The sequence below is a fragment of the Mya arenaria genome, chromosome 13, assembly GCF_026914265.1.
Source record: "Mya arenaria isolate MELC-2E11 chromosome 13, ASM2691426v1".
Taxonomy (NCBI): domain Eukaryota; kingdom Metazoa; phylum Mollusca; class Bivalvia; order Myida; family Myidae; genus Mya; species Mya arenaria.
The window spans coordinates 39,484,042-39,507,594 of record NC_069134.1 but is presented as its reverse complement, the minus strand read 5'-3'; the positions used below and the strand labels follow the sequence as shown (position 1 = coordinate 39,507,594).

The 23,553-nt window shown below is 35.2% G+C and overlaps 1 protein-coding gene across 1 annotated transcript in view; it reads left to right on the top strand.

Annotated features, from left to right (window-relative positions):
- The first annotated feature begins 6,798 nt into the window (after window positions 1-6,798).
- The window catches only part of LOC128213173 (cholecystokinin receptor-like), a 30,940-nt gene continuing 14,185 nt past the window's right edge, over window positions 6,799-23,553 (top strand). Inside the window, exons 1-3 of the mRNA XM_052918723.1 lie at window positions 6,799-8,032; window positions 20,587-20,708; window positions 22,821-22,944. Coding sequence (XP_052774683.1) covers window positions 7,718-8,032; window positions 20,587-20,708; window positions 22,821-22,944 — 561 coding nt within the window. The 5' untranslated portion in view covers window positions 6,799-7,717. The remainder of the gene's footprint in view (window positions 8,033-20,586; window positions 20,709-22,820; window positions 22,945-23,553) is intronic.

Below are 23,553 nucleotides of genomic sequence, written 5' to 3'. Positions count from 1 at the left end.
CAATGATGTCACATGCGTATAGCATTGACAAAATGCCTGGTCAGTTGTATTTCTTTAAACAAAACTACTGTTCAATGTCGCCTGCAGTATTTACACTGACTTCTATCTTGTCTCTTTTGGATTTGAAAATAAGAAACACGTAAACGTCATCAGTGGCTTCGCATATTAATGTGATGGTCATTAATTCGTTGATATTGTCGATATATTGCTAGGTATGTGTATATCGTGTATCGATGTTTGATCTTAATGAATTTATACAGCAAAGTATAACCCGTCCGACTATTGTACTCTGTCTTAGTAATGCTTTTACTCCCAGCAGACGAAGACTTGATGTTTTGAGCACATTCGGCTAGATTTACCGAGTGAGTAAGCCTGCCTGGTAGATCCAAATTGGGAACATTTATGGATGAAGAGGTTTATCACCGCAATAATAATAAACATTATTCAATGCATAACTGCACAGAAAAAAAATCAACATTTCCGCACTTTTCACGGTAAAAATCTGTGATGTGTAAGACAAATCACTTTTAATAATTTTGGCATTTTGAGTTTTCTTTTTTTTTAATTTAAAGATTTGTCTTTTATTTCAGAAGCACTTTGTGCAGTTTATAACTCTAGTATCAGTGTGGAAAAACCAGGGCTGGTGAAAGATTCAGGGACTCTGGGCATGAAGAGTTGTTTGTTAAAGTAACAATTGGGTTTAACCAACTTGAAAATACTAGAGTAACGACGGGCGGAGTAATCTAATTCGCGAATTATAATCAACCCAGCGGAGGTCTCTGTTTGAGTCCGTTTATTGCATATGTTTGTACACCACATTGCATTATAATTGAATAGAATTGCTGCAGGTTTAGGAGACACTTGATTATATTTACGTTCTTCCACTTCCAAAGTTCATTTATGGGACGAAAAATTCACAACAAAAAACATGATTGAAACCATTTAATAGTAAAATGAATGTTAAAGACCCATAACATTGGGCAGACATCAAAGGCAATTGAAATTAACGACTTGAAATCACAGAACTTGATACAAGTTTAATTATAAATAACGGCAGTGCAGATGATAAAGCTTGAACAATGTGTATCGGGCTTGGGAAATAGTGTAACGAAGGGATCAGTTCCGATGTCCGCTGAACATAACGGGAACTGGATTGCTGGTGTAGATTCACCTACCGGTTTTATTAATATATATCAATGGTATTCATTAAATATAACAATAAAATATGGACATACATCTGATTCCAGTTCAACCAAATGGGAGAGCGAGGATAAATGCGTCATAAAATGTAACAAGAATTAATAAAATCTTAAATGAAGAGTTAACAGACAGTGTTGATATGAAGAAATAAGGGATTTCTACCTGACTGAAAATGTATTGTCTCTGCGTATTAAGTATCGATCTATCCCTAAACAAAACCGCCTCTAGAATATCACGTACCAAAAAGGAGGGTTTGAGCCTCGTTAACTGGCAATGGTATGGAGTAAAACACTGTCAACAGCTGGTAGCAAAGGGCTTCATTGTATCACCTGTAGCTCTGACTTGTGTTCAATGGTCCCTAAGGACTTGTGTTCACTGGTCCCTAAGGACTTGTGTTCACTGGTCCAAAAGGGCTGACTTGTGTTCAATGGTCCCAAAGGGCTGACTTGTGTTCCTAAGGACCAGCCATGGAAAAACAAACCAGCTCTTAATTCCGATAGTAATTAAATTAATAATATATAAGGTCTACATGAATGTTATTTCCTTTCATTTTATTAAATATTTATGGTTATTTATGCAAATTTATCTTAGTGTTATCTGTATAGTTTTGATTTGTGGTTTGCATATTTCCTGCCAAAACCATTATTTTATGAAATAAAAGTTTTAATGAAGCAACCTGTGCTTCTTGTGAAGTCAAAACCACTATGAAATGCAATCAATCTGTGCCACGCACCGACACCGCGCATCGACCATGGCGTATACAACTAGGATATCGAATTGCAGCCAGCAATACCGTCGTAATTTGCACAATAAACTGCACAAGAGACACCAACACTATTTTTTAAAACTCGTGACCTACATGTTACTAAAGAAAAGAAGTAAATTATTTCCTCAAATAATTAGTGTCAGCTACTTTCTCCCTGCAATTTGTTTCGTAGATATAGACCACTAGAGCAAGCCTCCAAATGGAGATACGTCGCAGGATTAGAAGAGATTTTACTAAGTTAGAAAACCTTTAGTACATAGTACATCTACTTGGAAGTGTGCAGCATATTGCTACCTTTGTTAAGGCCTAAAAAATAATGTTTGGTTAGGGTTACACCCTTTTCAAAAATAGGTAGGGTAAGTAGGCTTTTTTATTAGGTTTATATAAGAATGTCATTTTCATCATAGCGGAATAGTGTTAAAGTTATCTTCTGTGTAAGCAGTTTTTTTTTTAGTTTTTCAGGGTTTTTTTTCAAACTGAAGATAATGACGGAATGGTCGGCGCCTATTTCGTAGGTAGGGTCGAGTGACCCGAACCAAATGTAATTTTTTTAGGCCTTAAATAATCATTGTAAATATAAACTGTACTAAACTAAGTTTGTGGTACCCATCATACTATTTTTCTGGCTTTATGTATGATGCAATGCAGTTTTTTCAAAATGTGATATGGGAAAAACAGGTAAAAAACGTCTTATTGTCAGCAAGGTTCCCTTTCTTCACAGCTTTAATCGAATTCTAGTTGAAATTGTGAATATTCCGCATATCGATTCTGATGAAAGTGGATGTGCTGTTTCACACTTCTTGCACGTAGGAAAAACAGACAATGACTTAAATCACAAACTCAATTTTCTGAGTTTTCCTTCGATCAGAAAGTGTTGTTCTTTTTAAACCATAATCTCGATATTTTAGAAGACATGGTGTGCAGTTTGAGAACAAAATACATGGTTTTTGTCCTCATGATGCCGCAAGGCCAAGCGTAGGAGTCAAAACTCACAATAAGAATTAGTCTGATCTCAAAAGGTCCAATAACTGAGAGACAAACACACGAGAAACACCATAAATAGGTTAATTTACGACAACTGGTTGGCGTTCGACATCATACTGTTGACGAGTGGTATATGATTTGGTCTCGGAACGTTGATTCATGATGGTTTCTGTAGAAAAGCGATGTACATCGTCAAAAGGTGTTAAAGATGGTGTCTTATGTTCGATGTTTGTCTGGGTTGACATTGTGTAAATAGGAAAACAAAGTTTGTTGCTTTAATGTTGCTTTAGTCCGGAAACTTTTTGGCTCATTCTTGAAAACGCTCGTCACATGCATAATGATACTTAATACATTCATGCACTTATACCTCTTTATTTATCTTGTTCATAAATGTTTTTTTTAAAACTCGAACTTTATAGCATTTACTAGGATAGATTTAAAGCGTTTGTCAATGTATATCATTTGCTGGTGTTTTTTTTTGTTGTTTACTACATATCCGGTTAGTCTACAAGTACAGATGGATTGTAATTGTAATCCCTTAACTTAAGTGGGGTTTGATAATCACCGAATTCCTCTTACATTGTGCCTTACATTGCCACAAAAGTTTTTACAACATTAATGTAGTCATTCAATACGAAATTCATTAAACTCATTTTCTAAAAATGCCAAAAAAACAAACAAACGTCAAGCCTCGTTTGTTCGTCAATTTTAGAAAACTTATATCAAATGCCCACTCATGGAAGTTGCTCTATATAATTATTTTCGCTACAAGAGATACAAGATACAAGAATCTTTATTTAAAGTCGGGTATGTGTTAACAAGAAACATTAGCTCAATGAGCTATTTTCCGACATGAATACCAAACATACATAACATATCAAATAACAATGAGCTTGTGACCTGGAAATAAAAGTATACATGTTAAAATGAACACATATTGGAGCATGCATACAAATACAAATAGGAAAGTAGGATTAAAGCATCGTGAACAGTGATAACACCAACAAGTTTTCCCGGCTGTACGGCCAGTCCACACGCGCACGGTTCCACTAGTTGAGAAACCACTGTAAAATGGTTAGTTGTTTCAACAGTATTGATAATCATATACATTGAAGTAGCAAAATTGTAAGTAGCAAAATATACAATCAATATACAATCGCTATGACTAAGTATAAATTCAATTGGCGCTTTTGCAAATAAACTTTCCAATTATAGATTTGGTAGTATAGAAAAAATGAAATTCATCGAATAGTGCATTTAGAATCATACACAATCGAGTCAAAACTTAAAAGCTTAATATCGCTAAAAATATTTTTTGCTATTGTTTAAGAGTGTAAAAATCATTGAAGTGATGTTGATTACCGTGTATATTAAAAACAGTGTATTTTGATTGGCACGAGAAGATTATGAATAGGCAAAATGAAAAGACAGTGAATCCATGGTATAGCATTCGCTTGTATTATGATATAATTATATGTTGTTTTTTCACGAGTAACTTTATCGTGTTTATTTCGTCTCCTCTTCCCTAATTGCCCCAATAAAAGTCTCTCCTGTGGCGGAGACCGGTAAATAAATGCACCCTGTCTCGACCCTGGGTCTGCGAAAGTGTTTATTGCGCATAAAAACATAAACACAGCCATCGGTGTAGGGCTGATAAAATATGACTGACAGATATATCTAGCTCATTGGACGTTTAATTATGTAATTTAAAACTTGGGAATTTTACTTTCTAAATATTAAAATGTTCTCAGGGAACAAACTATGTCCTGTGGCATATGAAGCCTCGGTGAACAGTTGCAGCGTATTGCAATGTTATTGAATCTTCTTAAATTACTTGCTTACAATTGTCTTTCGTAAATGAAATTGGATATGCAAGCTTGTAGCCTTAAGCATTTTGTCTTAAAGCCTCTGTCACATCTTTTATTTGCAGCCATCGTTTGCATATTGCAACGGTGCTATTGAAGGCAAAACTGAGTTCAATTTTTCATCAGTTTTATTTCACAGAACCATTTCTTCTTGAGTTTGACAAACAAAACGAAAGAATGAATCTCTCTTTCTAAATGCAACAAAATTTAATTCCTATTTTGTTTTTCATCGTTTTTAGCCATGCATAATCTGGTATTTTAATTAAAATTCAGGTCTACTTTGGCAACAAGAATATCGTGGTATGAAATATGTAAAATGTCATATCTGTTTTTTAACTTAATGTCATTTCAAACATTTCGTTTCCCCGCCTCGATATGATCGTGTACCTCTGACGTTTTAATCGAATCCAATCCAAAAAAAATGTAAATGACTTTGCCACATTTTCATATAGTATTTTCCTAGCAAAATTAATGTTTTAGCACAATACAGCGATACTTGTATTGAAATGATGAAATAATGTTTTGCAAGTTGAAACAAAACAGGGATTTAAATGGAATCGCCTGAACAACATTGCTGGTTTGAAAGGCCAAATCTTTAGAAAGTATACAATGGAAAATGCGCGACACTAAAATAACTGATTATGAGTGATGCAATTGACTTAAATAAAAACTGTTTCAAAGTATCATAATAAACGCTGACGGTTTTTTAACCATTAAGGATAAATAAAAAGTCCAGTTTGATGTTATTAGCAAAGAGAAAAATGTTATAACAGGTTTTTTGGTGTGTTTTTTATGTAATAACTGTATTGAATTTCCACTTTGGAAAGGTCAATGAAACTCGAGTCCACTTGAACACGGGGCTACCGGGGGCTTATACCTTCTTTTCCTATACATGCTGCAACTGATTGTGTCACGAAAATAAATGGCCTATCTTTGTACAGTTAGGAAGACCTTTAACATACGCTTGTTATTAATGCGAATACACCAGTGTTGATGTAACTGTTTTGTTCTTTTAAAGTTGCACTCTCACAGATTGAACGTTTGACAACTTTTTTTTATTTTATTTTCTTGGAACGAGCCAATTTCTGCGAAAATCCATGGAAACCAGTAAAACAAGACTGCTGACAAAAAATAGATCGCAGATTTTTATATTGAAGTTAAAAATTGTTTTATGCATTTTTCTTAAACCGTTAATTAAGCCCATAAAACATTCATTTTCAAACGGAAATATGAACAACTACGATCTGATCTTTTGTCAGCAATCTTATATCATTGGTTTGCAGATATATACGCAAAAATGCTCTTTCCAAGACAAAAAATAAAAAAAAGTTGTACAAGTGGTAAATCTGTGAGAGTGCAGCTTTAACAAAAGAAGACTGAAATGTGTATTAAATAAGTGCAGTTCTATTTTTTTCACATTGACAACAATGAATACTTGAACCATTGTAACGTTGCTTTTTTGTAGTTTTATATTTCAATAAATTGTCAATATGTCATATGTTTAATATGATTGGGCTATTGCACTAACGCTTCCTTTTGGCCACATTATAATTGATAGGTATACAAAAGAAACGCAATTTTAATGTTTACGCATCACTATGTTTAACTCATTTGACCATTTGACCTAAGTGATCAAAACAAATCAAAAACATATAATTTATGTACAGATAAAAAAAATATATTAGCAACAATTTGGCGTTTTTTATCTGACCATGCAGCTATTAATTAAACTCCCCATTTATAAAGGCTTATATTTTATTTCAATCTGTGCACAAAATCATACATTTTTTAGTTCGTTTTGATCATAAATTTTAATGAGTTAAACATCAAAATGCATTAAAATTAATACGTCTATTTTATGCATAGATCTATCTAGACTTTGTACTTTTAACATGTCTATAAACACTTTTTTGACAATTTGAAATTTGTTTCCCCAGAATCCCAGTCCTCGAAAGTGTGTCTGCTGCACCCAGGGTTACGTCAACAGCTGATTTCCTTACCGTTTTTCGGTCTGTCGGCGGTCGTGGATACGTGAAACATTTGGAGTCTATCGCGTCTCGTTCTGGGAAATTTATTGTTGAATATAAATTCTGCTGAACATTTCGCCAATGTAATTATTTAGACAGACGTCGCAAATTTGTATCAAGCCCGTAGCTTATCATATACTCACAGATGATAGTATCGAACAAACCACTGCGCTATGCGGAGTCCACGCACGATAAAGCTGCTGAGAACCGCCGTGGAAAAGACATTTTGCATCTAATTCTCACATCGCACTTCGTGCTTGATATCATAAATGTTTATGTGATATAGTGGTTCCAGATATCATTTTGCAGTTGAGTGACAGAAGATTGAAACATGTCTTTGACGTTGATTTGCGGAGAAAGGTAGTTACGTCACAAGACAGCTAGCGAAAAGGCTGACTTTACTCCATGCAGTTGGACGCTTACTCGTAGTTGAGTTATTCAGTGTCAAAAAGTGGCTTTCATTCATGAAAACATATGTTTTATTAGCGGGGAATTTTTAAGTGTTTCATAATCCTCAACAATTCCAAAGACATAAAACGTAATAATAGGAATGTTTATGTGAGTAACAATAAAAAAAAGGTTTAAGGCACGAACGGCTGCTCCTATAGTTATTTATGTGAGGATATTTTTTCAAACTGTTCAAACGTTTGAAATGTTTGGAAATATACGATGTTAGTATAAATATTAACAGATAACTTTAACAGTCATAAAGTAAAAAATAAGTTCTAATTAAATAAAAAAACTTCCAAGTTTGAATAATAAAATAAAGTGTTTGGAAAGTTTAAATCAAGGTATATAATTGTAAACGAGATCCATTTTGGAAACTAAAACTGTGTATTGAACCATTTTGGATAAAAGAAATATTCTAACCGGAAATGGCGACAGATTCCGCACCCGAGCACCTTGTCGGTGAATACGGCGGGGAATATATGTACGACGATTATTACGCGGCTTACTACAACGGTACGCCCATGTACGAAATGGATGACTCGATGCTACATCTTCCCCTGAGCGAGTTTTTACCAACCGTCCTCGTCTACAGCATCGTCGGGTTATTCGGTCTCGTCGGCAATCTGCTGGTCATCTTCTCCATAGCTCGCGTGAAGCGCATGCGCACTATCACCAATCTGTTCCTCATCAGCCTCGCATCGGCAGACCTTCTCCTCGTGTGTGTCTGTGTCCCTGTTAGGGTAAGTACATAAATAACATCAAAACATATTTAATAGACTATACTCTAATACACCAGTCAATTGTAACCACGGCCCCCAAAGTCCGGGGGCATACCGGGGAAAGCCGGGGAAATGGGCCGTGTTTTTACCTTCCAGGTGCCCCGCAGTGGCTGGTGAATGCGGTGGTTTTGTCTTCGCGCAAAATATAGCGCAGAATGAGACTTTCCTAGGGTTCCTGGGGTGCGGGGACATTTTACCATCAGTTCGTTTTCCTAGGGCGGGGATTTTACACGGGCTTTTTTTTAAATTGACTGGTGCATAATATACCTGAATACGTATTATTGCATTCAATTTGGTATGATTCGTCTAAACGCTTCTTGCTCAAGATTTAAACGCAAACCCCACATGTCGCATTTTAAAATACAATAAATATCACTTATAATGTAATGAAAGTATGTTGTTATAAATGTGTTAACCTACCTTACACCACAATAAATTTGTGATTCGTTTGAGTCAAAATTGGTATTGTTGCATTTCAGAGTTTAACCCTAAACTCGGACATGTTAAAATTGGCCACACATTGCCATGTCCGATTGTAGGGATTTAACTAACCAACTAACACTTCTAAAATGATTTCTTGAATGAAATTTAGTAATGTGGTTCGTGATTGTTTGCATCGAATGCAGACCCCTTAACTAAAACCAATTTTGATTAACAACATTTATAACTATACATGGTATAGGCTGTTCAAGACCTCAAGGTCGTTCACCCAAAGGTAAGCTACAGCAGGTTGTACCCTGTTCAGTTATATTTAGATCTGTACTCTTTAACAATAGCTTACATCTCGTGAAAAGGCAATGAATCCAAGTGTATCGCAGTGAGAGGGGCTATAACTGAAGTAGAACAAATACCATCTTTATATGAAAACATCAAACAACTTTCTAATTAACTTCATTTTATAGCATAACACTGCTTTATTTACGATTAAGGGTTTTCCACAGTGCAAAAAAATATCTGAAGGACCGAAAAATGAAATGTTTAAAAAAATGTGTTCAGAGCTTTAATATTTAGCAAGCATTGTGTATATATCAGTTGCAACATGTGTAGCTGTATTTAGGAGTTGACCAGATTTTACGAAAGAAGATTTTATCATATTTCTAATAAAAATCATTAGTATGTTTTCCGGAAATGTTTTTATGCAAAATAAATATGTTTTGTGCCAAAATAGTCAGTTCTACCCAATCAACAATGTTTATGGGCTTTGTGGTGATTGCAGCTATTTTAAGAAAGAAATGTGCATTTTTGTAACCATTATTTTCATTATTTTGTTGAATGTCTTTTTTTGAAAATATATCATCAATAACTCACAAGATAGGTAATCTATGGATTTTTGACACAGAAACATAGTTATATTGCCAACAGACTTTTCTGAAAAATATGAGATTGCTTTTGGTGCAAAATTGCTAATTGCTAAAATCCTCTATTGTAAAATTTGGTCTCCTTTTTACCCCCCAAAAATATTGCAATAGATGAATGTTCTACTCCCGAGAGAGATTGTTAATCAAAACTAAATGATTTTTTTTTTTGGAAATGTTTCCATTTTAGGCCTTTCCCACCCACTTTTGTACTGTGGAAGACCCTTAAAGTATCCATTCAAATGTCTTTTCAGAAATACGATGAAATGAAAGTACAATTGAAACAATTGATTTGTACCTCGCGCGAATTCGTTATAATGTGAAAGAAGTAATCCTTAATTTGCATGTAAAATGCCAAGACGTCAAGAGTGTTAACCATTGTTTATCTATTGTTTTAGTAATCTTTGACATCGATTCATTGTAAAAAAAATGGTATTTTCTTAAATGGGGACAATCAACATATGTGAAGTTTGAACTTATTTATTTTACAACAATTGTGAAACAAGTTATTACAACATTAAATTAATCACTATCGATGGCATGGTGTTACGCGAGAGAGATGTCTAATGTTGTGGGTAGGTATCACTTAATAAATTTAAAAGAAATGTTTTCATGTTAATGCATTATTATGTTACACTCATTTGACTTTGATCATCAAAACAAACATAATTGCATCTGATTTTTGTACAGAGAAAAACATACCAGCCTTTATAAATGGGATTTTGATTAAGAGCTACGTGGCCACAAACCCACAAATTGAAAATCGCCGAAATATCGTTGATATATGTTCTTGGGTGGTATTCATGATGCGATTTAAGTCAATCTTATGGTCATACATCACTGACTTCATTCACTCTATTGGTCAGTTATAAATAACAAATAATCCGATTAGCTACATCGTTCTTAGATCCAATGAAAACCAGTATTTAATACCAGCCCTTATCTGTACACAAATCATATGCCTGTTTTTGTTTTGATCATCTAAGTGAAATGAGTTAAACAGAATACTGCATTTAAATTAAAACGTTTCTTTTTTGTTGATCTGTCAAGTGAAAACATGTAGTGTGCCCCTTTAATGTTTTAATACGTTTCTTTTTTTGTTCTGACGAGTGAAAACATGTATTGTGCCCCTTTAACGTTGCACAAATACACTTAGTACCAAGCTTTATCTATGGTTTAAAGCTGCACTCTCACAAATTTACCATTTTTACAACATATTATTTGCCTTGGAAAGAGCATTTTTTTGCTTAAATATCTGCAAACCGATAATATAAGATTGCTGACAAAAAACCAGATCGTTGATTTTCATATTTCCGTTCGAAAATTAATGTTTTATGGCTTAAACCTTTACAAACGGTTTAAGAAAAATGCATAAAAGATCAATTTTTTAACTTATAATATCAAAATATACGATATTATTTTTTGTCAGCAGTCTTATATAACTGGTTCCCATGGATTTTCGCAAAAATTGGCTTGTTCCAAGACAAAAAATAAAAGAAAAGTTTTCAAAACGTTCAATCTGTTAAAGTGCAGCTCTAATGAACATTATCAGGAACAAGGATAAATAAATACTAATGTTGAAGTTGTGATCTACCTTAATAATGGTCTTGCATCAGAAACTGAAACTATTTTTCTGAAATTACGAAACAACACTGGGGTTGTAAATGTTCAGTTTGAAGTATGCATTTCAAATTAAAACTACATTAAACTTGAAATATATCATATTTTATGCACGTTGCATCACACTTTTCGTGCTGACGAGGATGTAGCTTTCAACATGTCGATTTTCAATTGTTGTTTCTTTGTTGTTGTTTTTTTCAATTTCTTCTAAAGCTGCACTCTCACAGATTGAACGTTTTGACACCTTTTTTTATTTTTTGTCTTTGAACGAGCCAAATTTTGCGAAAGTCGATGGAAACCAGTTATATAAGACTCCTGACAGAAATCTGCTGATAGCAGTATTTTACTTTAAGTTCAAACATTGATGTTTTATGCATTTTTCCGTAAGTATCGGTTTAAGCCATAAAACATTCATTTTCGAACGGAAAAATGAAAATCTACGATCTGATTTTTTTGTCAGCAATCTTATATCACTGGTTTGCAGATATTTACGCAAATATTTGCTCTTTGTTAGACAAAAAGTAAAAAAGTCGTAAAAATGGTATATCTGTGAGAGTGCAGCTTTAAATGAAGCAACATGACAACTATGTTCTACATAAGAAAAGACTGTACAATTTGATAATCTTAATTCTTAAAGCCGCCCTCTCATAGAGTGACCGTTTTGACAAGTTTTTGTGGGCGTTTTTTTTTTGTCCTGGAATGAGCCAATTGTTGCATAAGTATCTGAAAACCAGTGCTATAAGATTGTTGTAAAAACATCCGTTCGCAGTTTTCGATATGTATTTTAGAAAATCTATCGTTTGTGGCTAAAATCATTACTAAGGCTTAAAATTGAAAATTTCGGCAGTTTTCCAAACAATTGAGAGATTTTTAATTGTGAGTTATCTTATATGACTAAATTGAAAGCACTGATGTCAGAATCAGCTGTTTCTGAGACATACAATTAAAATGTTGTCAAATAGGATATTTTACAAGAGTGCAGCTTTAAAGTGACATTCTTATTCAAAATCATTACATACACATGTATAATAAAAAATACATTTTGAGTGATTCTCCTTTAACTACTTACTAAATAATGCATTTATTGAAAATATTACATACTTTTAACAAGATTGTAACCGTGTATTTAATAGCTGAAAATGCAAAAAATATTAAATGATTGGTGAACGTTAAAAGATTTACTGTGATCTACTTTAGTCTCAAACGGTGGAAATTCCATGTTTTCTGCACCTTTTTTAATTAAACTCGGTGTCCTTCATAAGAACCATTGTTTTCGACATTTTTTTTTTTAAATTTTAAAATAATATTATTAATTATTGTAAATCTTATTTGGGAGTAAGAGTGAATCTTTAACATATAATCTCATGTGCAAAGTCAGTATATTAGCAGTTAAATATTTTTTTCCTGCAAAGTTTTATATTTGCTTTAAGATCTATATTTGCTTAATGCCACATATATTGGTACGTACGTGCAGTTTTATGTGTGCATATAGATTTATTTAACATTTTTGCCGGCGTGTCTTTAATAATTCCCATATTTCAATTTACATATGAGGAAACTTGTTACGAACTCAACAATGAAACTCTATGCCGTATAGACTTCCATCTTAAAGTTGATGTGTTGAATGCTCGAACCACTTCCGCATTCTTCAAAAGAAAATAGAAAATAGACTTTACAGGCGTAGCATACTTCAAACACAATAAAAGGCCATAAGTATTTATGACGGACGGAAGTTTGTATTTAAGGTCTTTGAAACTGTTAAATACGTGATACGAGGCATTTTCTAAAGTCACGTTAATACTATAGTTGTAAGCACGTATTTTCTTTAGAAATCCAAGATGCAACGAATTTATTTTCTATTTATTAACACAATGCTCTTGAAGCAAGTACTTTCAGTTTCTTTATGGCTATGCCTGAATGTTAAGGCCAATAGATTTAGGCCAGTACCAGATTTTAAGGTCTTAAAGCAAAATTCGAAATACTGTTTTAATTTACTATTTTTTTTTCATAGTAGAAATAAAAGAAAAGTTTAATGTTTTCAATATTAAATAATGTATTTTCAATCAAATCAAAGCACATAAAGTATTCCAGATAGTATAAAATTGTTATATTATATGATTAGAAAGATACTTTACTTCAGAAAATGAAGTTAAGAAACGACTTTAAATGTTTTATGAATACCGGCCCAGAACGATAGAAATAAAGAACAATGCCGAATAACACGTCACGTACACCAAAAACCAAAACAGAGTGCAGGAAATACTTGGCTTTGATAGGATTATCAAGTATGACGTCACGGCCCAATATAAGAATTAACTCAGTCACGTACACCAATAACCAGAATAGAGTGCACCACGAAATACCTGGCTCTGATTAGATTATTAAGTATGACTTCAGGGCGAAATATAAAAATTGACTCAGACACGTACACCAATAAACAGAATAGAGTGCACGAAATAATTGGCTTTCATTAGATTATCAAGTACATGTATGACGTCACTGTCCAATATAAGAATTGACGAGGTCACGTACACTAATAATCAAAATAGAGTGGAAATACTTTGCTCTGATTGGCTTGTTTGAAGCAATGAAACTACAAACCTGATAAGACGGTAAAAAACGCGCACATGAAAACTGCTAACTTACATTTTCAAATGCTGAAAAAAATATCCTGGGTTTGCGTCAAGATAGGCATCAGTAGGAGTCAAAAAAGAGCTGCTGTTTTAGTTCCAGTAACGCCCTCAATTTGATAATGCGTAAATCACATAAATCATAGTTTTGGAATAAATCATGAACTTATGAAATCTGATAGGTAACGCGTCATAAATCAGATACAAAGCAGGGGCCTGTGTTTTTATCGTGTGGGGCAAGAAAATACCAGCAGGGGCCTTTTAGCGCTTTTCCCCTCCCATCTACATGAAACTGGCGCTCTTTGTTTCTGCCCAGAGAATATTGTTTTTTTACGGTGGCTGATTACTGCCATTTATTGTTTTTCGAGGCGAAAGGGCGAAAATGTGATGATGTGGCATTGCGAAAACCCGCCACATCGGGCGAAAATGCCAATCGTAACAACTCGGCCATCTCCGGCAAGCTTCGAGTCTTGTTGAATACTGGCCGAGGTGTTCCGATTGCAAAAATTCGCCGAGCGGTTAGGCTGAAAAATGTAAAATAATAATTCGGCGCATTTTCCCCCCACTTGGCTCATGTCGGATTTTCGCCGCGGCACTTCGCCCATTTTTGCTTTATGAAATGACAGAACACGGTCACCATTGTTTTCACCGATAAAAAGCGCAAAGAGAAGAAACAATTGAGTAATTGCGATTGACCTCTTCCATTTGGTACAGAGTTCGCTTGACGTCTCCATTCTTGCATGACCTTATTAGGTAAATAAACGGATAATATAAATCACAGTACCGTAGACAATTCCCTCATGCAACAATAAACGGCAGATTTCCAGAGCGGATTAGTGGGTAACAGAATCAAGGAAAATATTTATTCAAGTCCTGAGTGTAATGGTGTGTAAGCTTATTAATACTCGCACTCGGCCTTGTCCATTCAACGAGTGCTCTGATCAGATTGTTCGTCACTTTAGGCTTTAAGTCCCGAGTACAGTCGCTCACCTTAGCTTACTGTTTCGTAATGCACCAATCAATTGTAACCACGGCCCCCGGTCCGGTATACCGGGGATAGCCGGATAAATAGGCCGCGTTTTACCTACCAGGTGTCCCCGCAGTGCCGGGTGCATGCGGTGTTTTTGTCTTCGCGTCAAATATAGCGAGGAATGGGCCTTACCTAGGATCCCTGAAGTGCGGGCGCATTTGGCAGGGATTTTACCAGCAGTTCGACCCGCCCTGACCCGGGCTTGGCTGGACCAAAATTCAAAGTCCCCTTTATTCCCTGGACTTGGGGGGCCTTGGTTACAACTGACTGGTGCATAACTCACACTGTTTTGTAACTCACCTGCATCGCAGCGCATAGTCTGCAAGCGGGGGACCAAACTCGTAAAATGTTAGCTGCAAACTCATTTAGTTACGTTCGGAGCACATCGGCAATTTTTCAATGAAAACAACCTCGGGTGTATACTGAGTTATTGACGGTTCACTTTGTCAGAAATCTTAACATTATCTACGCTGCAAATACATCGCGTAGTAATTTAAATTTAGCGGTTAAACGTAATGACTTTTTTTCTTGAGAATCTTAATTATTCATGCACTAAAACACTTGACTTTGCTGCACTTGCAATCAATATAAGTTGAGTAATACAAAATACACATTAAACATTACAACTAATGAATGATATTATTTAAAACTTTACGAACTACTTCTACTGATGTACAATTATACATCCGGGGTTGTTTTATGGAAATGGCCGAGATGTTCCAAATGATATAGTGAGCTGGTCCATACAAGAGCACATGATTTCCTGTGAACATTTTATGGGAAAACGGAGAGGCAAAAAAAAATAATAACAAAAGTCCGTTAAATAACAGGCGTGGCTTGACAATTGGCAAAAAAAAACTAGAACCGTTCATATACTCCGTTCTACGACATTTTTTGGTAAATCCTTCGAACATTACAACATAAAAAATACCGAAATTTTGCGACACGTGCTGAGCATAAATATGATAAAGTGACGCGAAAATGGTAAGGCCCTGTCGGCATGTCGGCAACATGCTGACAACATCTCCGATAACTATCAAAAGACGGCCTCCTAAATTGTTTTCATTTTACAATAAAATAAACATATGCATGATAGAAATCTGCGAAACGACATGATTAGCAGTTTTTATTATTGTTATTCTATTCGAAATTCTGTATCTTTTTTTGCTGATTCAAAAGATACATGTAAGAATTTCAAATCATGTTTCAGTATATTTCCCTTAGAATGATGCATTAAATTTCAAATGAATAATTTTTTTTTTACTTCTTTAGGTTCATCATCATCATCATCATCATCATCATCATCATCATCATCATCATCATCATCATCACTACCACCGCCACCACCACCACCACCATCACACTCGCCGCCGCCGTCGACGTCATCATCATCATCATCATCATCATCATCATCATCATCATCATGATTCAATATAATATAAACGCCATTTCCATAATAGGATATAAAAAGAAGCCAACGTTTTTTTCCTCTTCCGCGTCGCCTTGCTTATTTCCCCGATAGTTTCGAAACACCACTTAAATTCCAAACTAAAGTCTGCAAATTTGTCAAGGGAAAGACGTTTCTCGAATAAATAAAAAAACACAGCCAAATTGCTTTAGGACATGTCGCCGGAGATGCTCAGTGAATATTTTGGTTTGCGCAGTAATTCCATTCATAGACGCATAATCGGATTACATACAGTTCGTACTTTCGGAATGAAAATAGATTTTAATGGACTCGATTGTTCAGTTTCTATAATACTCTTAAACATGACAATATAGTTGAAACTTTGTCAAATGATAGAATCGTAAGATATTTTGCAATTGGCAACATCGAAGAAATTGGTTAATTGGCACACTCGATAAAACTTTGTACCATCATAGAAACTTGAAGAATTTGCACCAACTTTGTCAGATGACGCCATCGTAGAAACTTGAAGAATTTGCACCAACTTTGTCAGATGACGCCATCGTAGAAACTTAAACAATTTACCAACTTTGTCAGATGACGCTATCGTAGAAACTTGAACAATTTGTACCAACTTTGTCAGATGAAGCCATCGTCGAAACTTGGACAATTTGCAACAACTTTGTCAGATGACTTCGTCAGATGACGCCATCGTAGAAACTTGAACAATTTGTAACAACTTTGTCAGATGACGCCATCGTCGAAACTTGAACAATTTGTACCAACTTTGTCACATGACACCATAGTAGGAAATTGAACAATTTGTACCAACTTTGTCCGATGACGCCATCGTCGAAACTTGAACAATTTGTATCAACTTTGTCAGATGACACCATTGTAGGAACTTGAACAATTGGTACTCCTAGTATAAAGTACATATTTGAGTAATTGGCACAAGAAATGTTCACAATTGGCATTATTGTAGACACTTGGTCAATTGGAACCATTATAGAATGTTGGCCTATTGACAGCATTGTACCAACTTCAAACCTTGATCAATTGGCAGAATCATGGCGACTTTTGCAATGCGATCATCGTACAATTTTAGTCAATTGCTGCCACTGTAGCAGCTTGGTTATTTGGCATATTAATTGAACTTTGGGAAATTGGCACCATCGTAGAAACGTGGACAATTGGCAATTGGCACTATCGTAGAAACGTGGACAATTGGCAATTCGCACTATCGTAGAAACGTGGACAATTGACAATTGGCAGTATCATAGAAACGTAGACAATTGACAATTGACACTATCGTATGCAACCTGGACAATTGGCAATTGGCACTATCGTAGAAACGTGGACAATTGGCAGTATCATAGAAACGTGGACAATTGACAATTGGCACTATCGTATACAACATGGACAATTGGCAATCGGCACTATCGTAGAAACGTGGACAATTGGCAATTGGCACTATCGTATACAACATGGACAATTGGCAATTGGCAGTATCAATTATAACAATCTTAGAAACTTGGCCCATAAGATAAATTTGGGCATTTTGGACCACAAAAGAAACTGGCAAAATTTGCACCATCGTAAATACTTTCAACAATTCAGTCAATTTGCACCATAATTGTAAGTCATTTGGCACTATTGAACCAACTTGGACAAAAGGTGCCATTGTAGAAACTTTCTCAACTGGCACTATCGCAGAAACTTCAGTCATTGGTACCATCGTATAAACTGCACTTTTTGCTCACTCGTCGAATTTTTATCCGTTGTTACCATTGTAGAAGCTTGGTCAACAGCCGCCATCGTAGTAACTTTTTCAAATGGCACTTTTGTAACAACTGAGGCAAATGTTGCAATTGTTGAAACTTGTCCATTGCACAAATACCAGAATATAAAGTACGTATATATTATTAAGTGTATTTTTGACTGCATGTTACATAGTATTTTAGTTGTAAGTAAAGATAGTTGGAATAATTGGGTATAGGATATATACAATATCTTGGTTGCAAGTTTGTACATTTTAAAATAAATGTTGAGTAACAAATGAAATAAATTTCACCTGCAGATTACCAAACAACTTGTTTCTTCTTTCATCTATGGATATTTGAGTAATATTGATCCATGACCAACCAAAGCAGTAATGTGTGAACAAAACTATTGACATTGGCAAATACCAGCACTGCTTAGAAAGATTTGATGCACTATGCGTTATTAGGACGAATCCTTGAGACGTACGCATACATGAAAAGGTTACGCCTTCTATACACCAGGGATGGTCTGGTGGATATGTCATGAATAGTTAATCCTTTCAAATTACAACAGTAAATCCTTTGTGTTTCTTGGAGACATTTTCGAAGTTCGATTCGTAATAACAGTATGTTTCATACATATAAAATACATTATCGCATAAAGGTGTGCTGTTGTTCAAACCTTTAAATGTGCACAATTGGCATAATTGTAGACTTTTGGTAAACTTGCTTTGTTGTATAATATTGGCTTATTGGCACCATTGCACAAATTTTGTCAATTGGCAACAATATGCCCGTTTATAGAAACTTTGGAGGATTATTGACGCCATAATAGAAACTTGGCCAATTGGCCCTTTGTTACATTTCGACAATTGGCACCTTTGTAACATTTTCGACAATTGGCACCTTTGTAACATTTTTGACAGCACCTTTGTAACATATTCGACAATTGGCACCTTTGTAACATTTTCGCCAATTGGCACCTTTGTAACATTTTCGACAATTGGCACCTTTGCAACCTTTTCGCCAATTGGCATCTTTGTAACATTTCGACAATTGTCACCTTTGTAACATTTTCGACAATTGGCACCTTTGTAACGTTTTCGACAATGTAACATTTTCGACAATTGGCACCTTTGTAACATTTTCGACGATTGGCACCTTTGCAACATTTTCGCCAGTTGTCATCTTTGTAACATTTCGACAATTGGCACCTTTGTAACATTTTCGACAATTGGCACCTTTGTAACATTTTCGACAATTGGCACCTTTGTAACATTTTCGACAATTGGCACCTTTGCAACATTTTCGCCAATTGACACCTTTGTAACATTTTCGACAATTGGCACCTTTGTAACATTTTCGTTAGTTGGCACCCTTGAGAAACATAACCTTTTTGCAGCATTGAAAGAACTTTGCTTTTTGGCCCTTCGTAGAAACTTGGCCCATTGCCTTCGTTGTAGAAGATTGGTCATTTGGAACATTGTACCATATTCTATGCAATTGGCACCATCGTAGAAACTTGGCCCATTGCCTTCATTGTAGAAAAATAGTCATTTGGACCGTTGTACCATATTCTATTCAATTGGCACCATCGTAGAAACCTGGCCCATTGCCTTCATTGTAGAAAAATGGTCATTTGGCCCATTGTACCATATTCTATGCAATTGGCACCATCGTAGAAACCTGGCCCATTGCCTTCGTTGTAGAAAAATGGTCATTTGGCCCATTATACCATATTTTATGCAATTGGCACCATCGTAGAAACCTGGCCCATTGCCTTCGTTGTAGAAAAATGGTCATTTGGACCATTGTACCATATTCTATGCAATTGGCACCATCGTAGAAACCTGGCCCATTGCCTTCGTTGTAGAAAAATGGTCATTTGGCTTATTGTACCATATTCTATGCAATTGGCACCATCGTAGAAACCTGGCCCATTGCCTTCGTTGTAGAAAAATGGTCATTTGGCCCATTGTACCATATTCTATGCAATTGGCACCATCGTAGAAACCTGGCACATTGCCTTCGTTGTAGAAAAATGGTCATTTGGCCCATTGTACCATATTCTATGCAATTGGCACCATCGTAGAAACCTGGCACATTGCCTTCATTGTAGAAAAATGGTCATTTGGCCCATTGTACCATATTCTATGCAATTGGCACCATCGTAGAAACCTGGCCCATTGCCTTCGTTGTAGAAAAATGGTCATTTGGCCCATTGTACCATATTCTATGCAATAGGCACCATCGTAGAAACCTGGCCCATTGCCTTCGTTGTTGAAAATTGGTCATTTGGACCATTGTACCATATTCTATGCAATTGGCACCATTGTAGAAACTTGGCCCATTGCCTTCGTTGTTGAAAATTGGTCATTTGGCCCATTGTACCATATTCTATGCAATTGGCACCATTGTAGAAACTTGGCCCATTGCCTTCATTGTAGAAAAATGGTCATTTGGCCCATTGTTACATATTCTGTGCAATTGGCGCCACCGTAGAAATTTAGACAATTGGCACAAGCAAGTCTTCATTTGACTAGATCATGTTTGTTCCGCTCATTAGTTTTTCGTGCGAATTATTATTCAATAATACTAATATTTTAATTCCATTGACTAATGGGTCTTACCTTTACAGTTTCATGTTCTGTATAAAAAAAAACATAATAAAATATGTCTGGTACATTTCATGTTGTTCTTTTATTTCAGTGTATCGCGTTCTACTCATACACGTGGCGACTGGGGGAGTTCATGTGCCGGGCGACTAATTACGTGCAGCACGTGTCCATGATCTGCTCCGCCCTAACACTCACCGCCATGAGTGTCGAAAGGTGATCTTTCTTTGATGAATAATATGTAGAAGATAAAGTCTAAGAGGATATTTTTCTTTCAGTGTAAGATCGTAAAATATTTCACTGAGAACTAAAATTTATAATATTTTAAGAGTGGCGTAGCAAAGAGTGAAATATTTACCCTGGTGATGATGTGGTGAAATATGTTGCGATCTAACACTGAAAAGAATAGGTTGTATTATTTTTATAATATGCCTTCAAAGCATTAAAAACGGCATTTCAATGTTGTTTTTTGTAGAAAATTGCGCCATATTTAATGCGAGCATAAAGTGATCTAGTAAAGGACGCCATTAGAATTGTGTCCCAGCCCTGTGTGCGCTGACGTTTGATTTAGAATCAAAGGCGGAATAATATTTCTAAACAGTGAAAAAGATAAATATTTCACTGATATATAGAAATCACCGAAAAGTCTATAATGAAATTTAAAGAAAGCATAAATGTTTTATATCGAGGATTTTTTGCAGCAAAACGGTCTTACAGATGTATAACTTGTAGATAAGTGTTATTAACTTATTATAGATAATATTTTTAGGATGTATGAGTGTACATATAATAATGTAGTTTCAGGCTTCATTTTCAATAAATAGTATTTATAAATATGTTGATTTCATATTGGCTGCATACATATATTTATACAATTTTATTAAATGTTCTGTCTTTTATAAAACTTTTTAATGTTGTTGCAAAAGTATACATCATAAAATTTAATAGTGTTTCTTGTCTGGAAATAAGATCACATTTCTTCGTTGCACATTTTAACATAAGTATTTCTTGGCTGCAAGTCTGTATATTATGTAGAGTATTTATTTGCAGATTACCAAACAACTTGTCTTAAAGCTGCACTCCCACAGATATACCGTTTTTACAACTTTTTTTTTATTTTTTTCTTGGAAAAAGCAATTTTTTTGCGGTTTAAGAAAAATGCATGAAACATCAATTTTTGGACTTATTTATAAAAATCTGCGATCTTACTTTTTGTATGCAGTCTTATATGACAGGTTTCCATGCATTTTCGCAAAAACTGGCTCGTTCCAAGACAAAAAAGGTTGTCAAAACGTTCAATCTCTGAGAGTGCAGCTTTAAATATTGGAGTATTATTGTTTCACCTTAGTTTTTTTTCCAAAACCATTTTCTGCGTATTTGTGTAAAAGACGTCTGCTGGCGTTTGCAAATACCAGTAATGCCGAGAAACTAGAAAGTTTCGATGCACTATGCGTTATTATCACGTATCCTTGAGACGTACTCATACATAAAAATAAGCCTTCTATACCCCAGGGATGGTCTGATGTATATGTCATGAGCAGTACATCCCCCAAGTTTCTAATGACAACAATAAATCCGTCGTGTTTCTTGGAGAAATTCAATGTCGAAATTCAATTCGTTATAACCAGTACCATGTTTCGAACATATCATGAATTTACATAATGCCAAATTAGAACCACAATGCGTGTTGGCGTTTGCATAATAAAGATATAAAAACTATAGGAACACTCCAAGGATCTAGAAACATTATATGATTTCGTAGCACAGCGATAAAAGAAAAAAAGATATATTGACAAAAGCAAGACATGATTTGTAAATTACTTTGACAAAAATATCACAAACATAATCCAGGGGCGGCTGAAGACTGCGGCACTAGACTTTTGGCATACGCTCCACCCCAAAGAACCGTAATAATGATGAGTAAAATGTTGGAAGGGGCAGGGGGTAAGGGCATCTTAGTTGCCTTTAGTGCATTTTAGTAGAACTTTCTCCGATATCGACATGAAAACCTTTACATGAACAATGTTCGGGGTAGGGGTTTGTTATGGGCACGGGCCAGCACCGCTAGTGCGATTATTATTCGGGCCTCACCAAATTGATAACTTGTTCATCGGATATTTTTCAAAAAATAATGGGGCGAGCGAGCGAAATAATAATAAAAATATTTGTTTTGCATTTAGCAAAAAAAGAGGAGCGAGCGAAGAATACTCATTTATCACATATATCACCGTGTAATGGAACATGGGTCTTGAGTACATGTATATAACATCAAAATTATGTGTATATTACCATGGTAGCGTGACTTCGATACCAAACATTACTTTTCAGGTTTTTTGCTATCCGGTTTCCACTGCGTGCCCGGTCTATGTGCACCAAGCGGCACGCGAGTGTTGTCATCCTGTGCACGTGGTTCGCTTCCTGTCTAGCCGCGATCCCGGTCATCTTTGCTATTGTAAGTGCCCGTTGGTTGTTGTTGTTGTTGCTGTTGTTGTTGATGATGATGATGGTTCTGATTGTAGGCGATTGTGCTATGAAAGTGTAAAAGGGAAACAAGCTTTTTGAATTAGAAGAATGAACACTTGACCATTTCACGATTGATTTAAGTTGAATTGAGGAACAAATCGTCCAGGTATTTTTGGTTATTTTTTTCATGAATTAGTATGTTAGTAACGGTTTAAGCCATACAACATTAATTTTCGAACGTAAATATGAAAATCTATGATCTGATTTTTTGTCAACAATCTTATATCATTGGTTTACAGATTATTACGCAAAAAGTTGCTCTTTCCAAGACAAAAAATAAAAAAAGTTGTCAAAACCTTCAATCTGTGAGAGTGCAGCTTTAAAGTGACACTCTCATTCAAAATCAATACAAACACATTTATAACAAACTTAAATTTTGCGTGATAAACCTTTAACTACTTACTAAATAAAGCATTCATGGAAAATATAAATTACTGATTACAATATTGTAACCGGGTCTTTAAAAGCTGAAAATGGAAAATTTTAAATGATTGGTGAATACTAAAAGATTTACTGTGATGTACATACAATTCTCTCA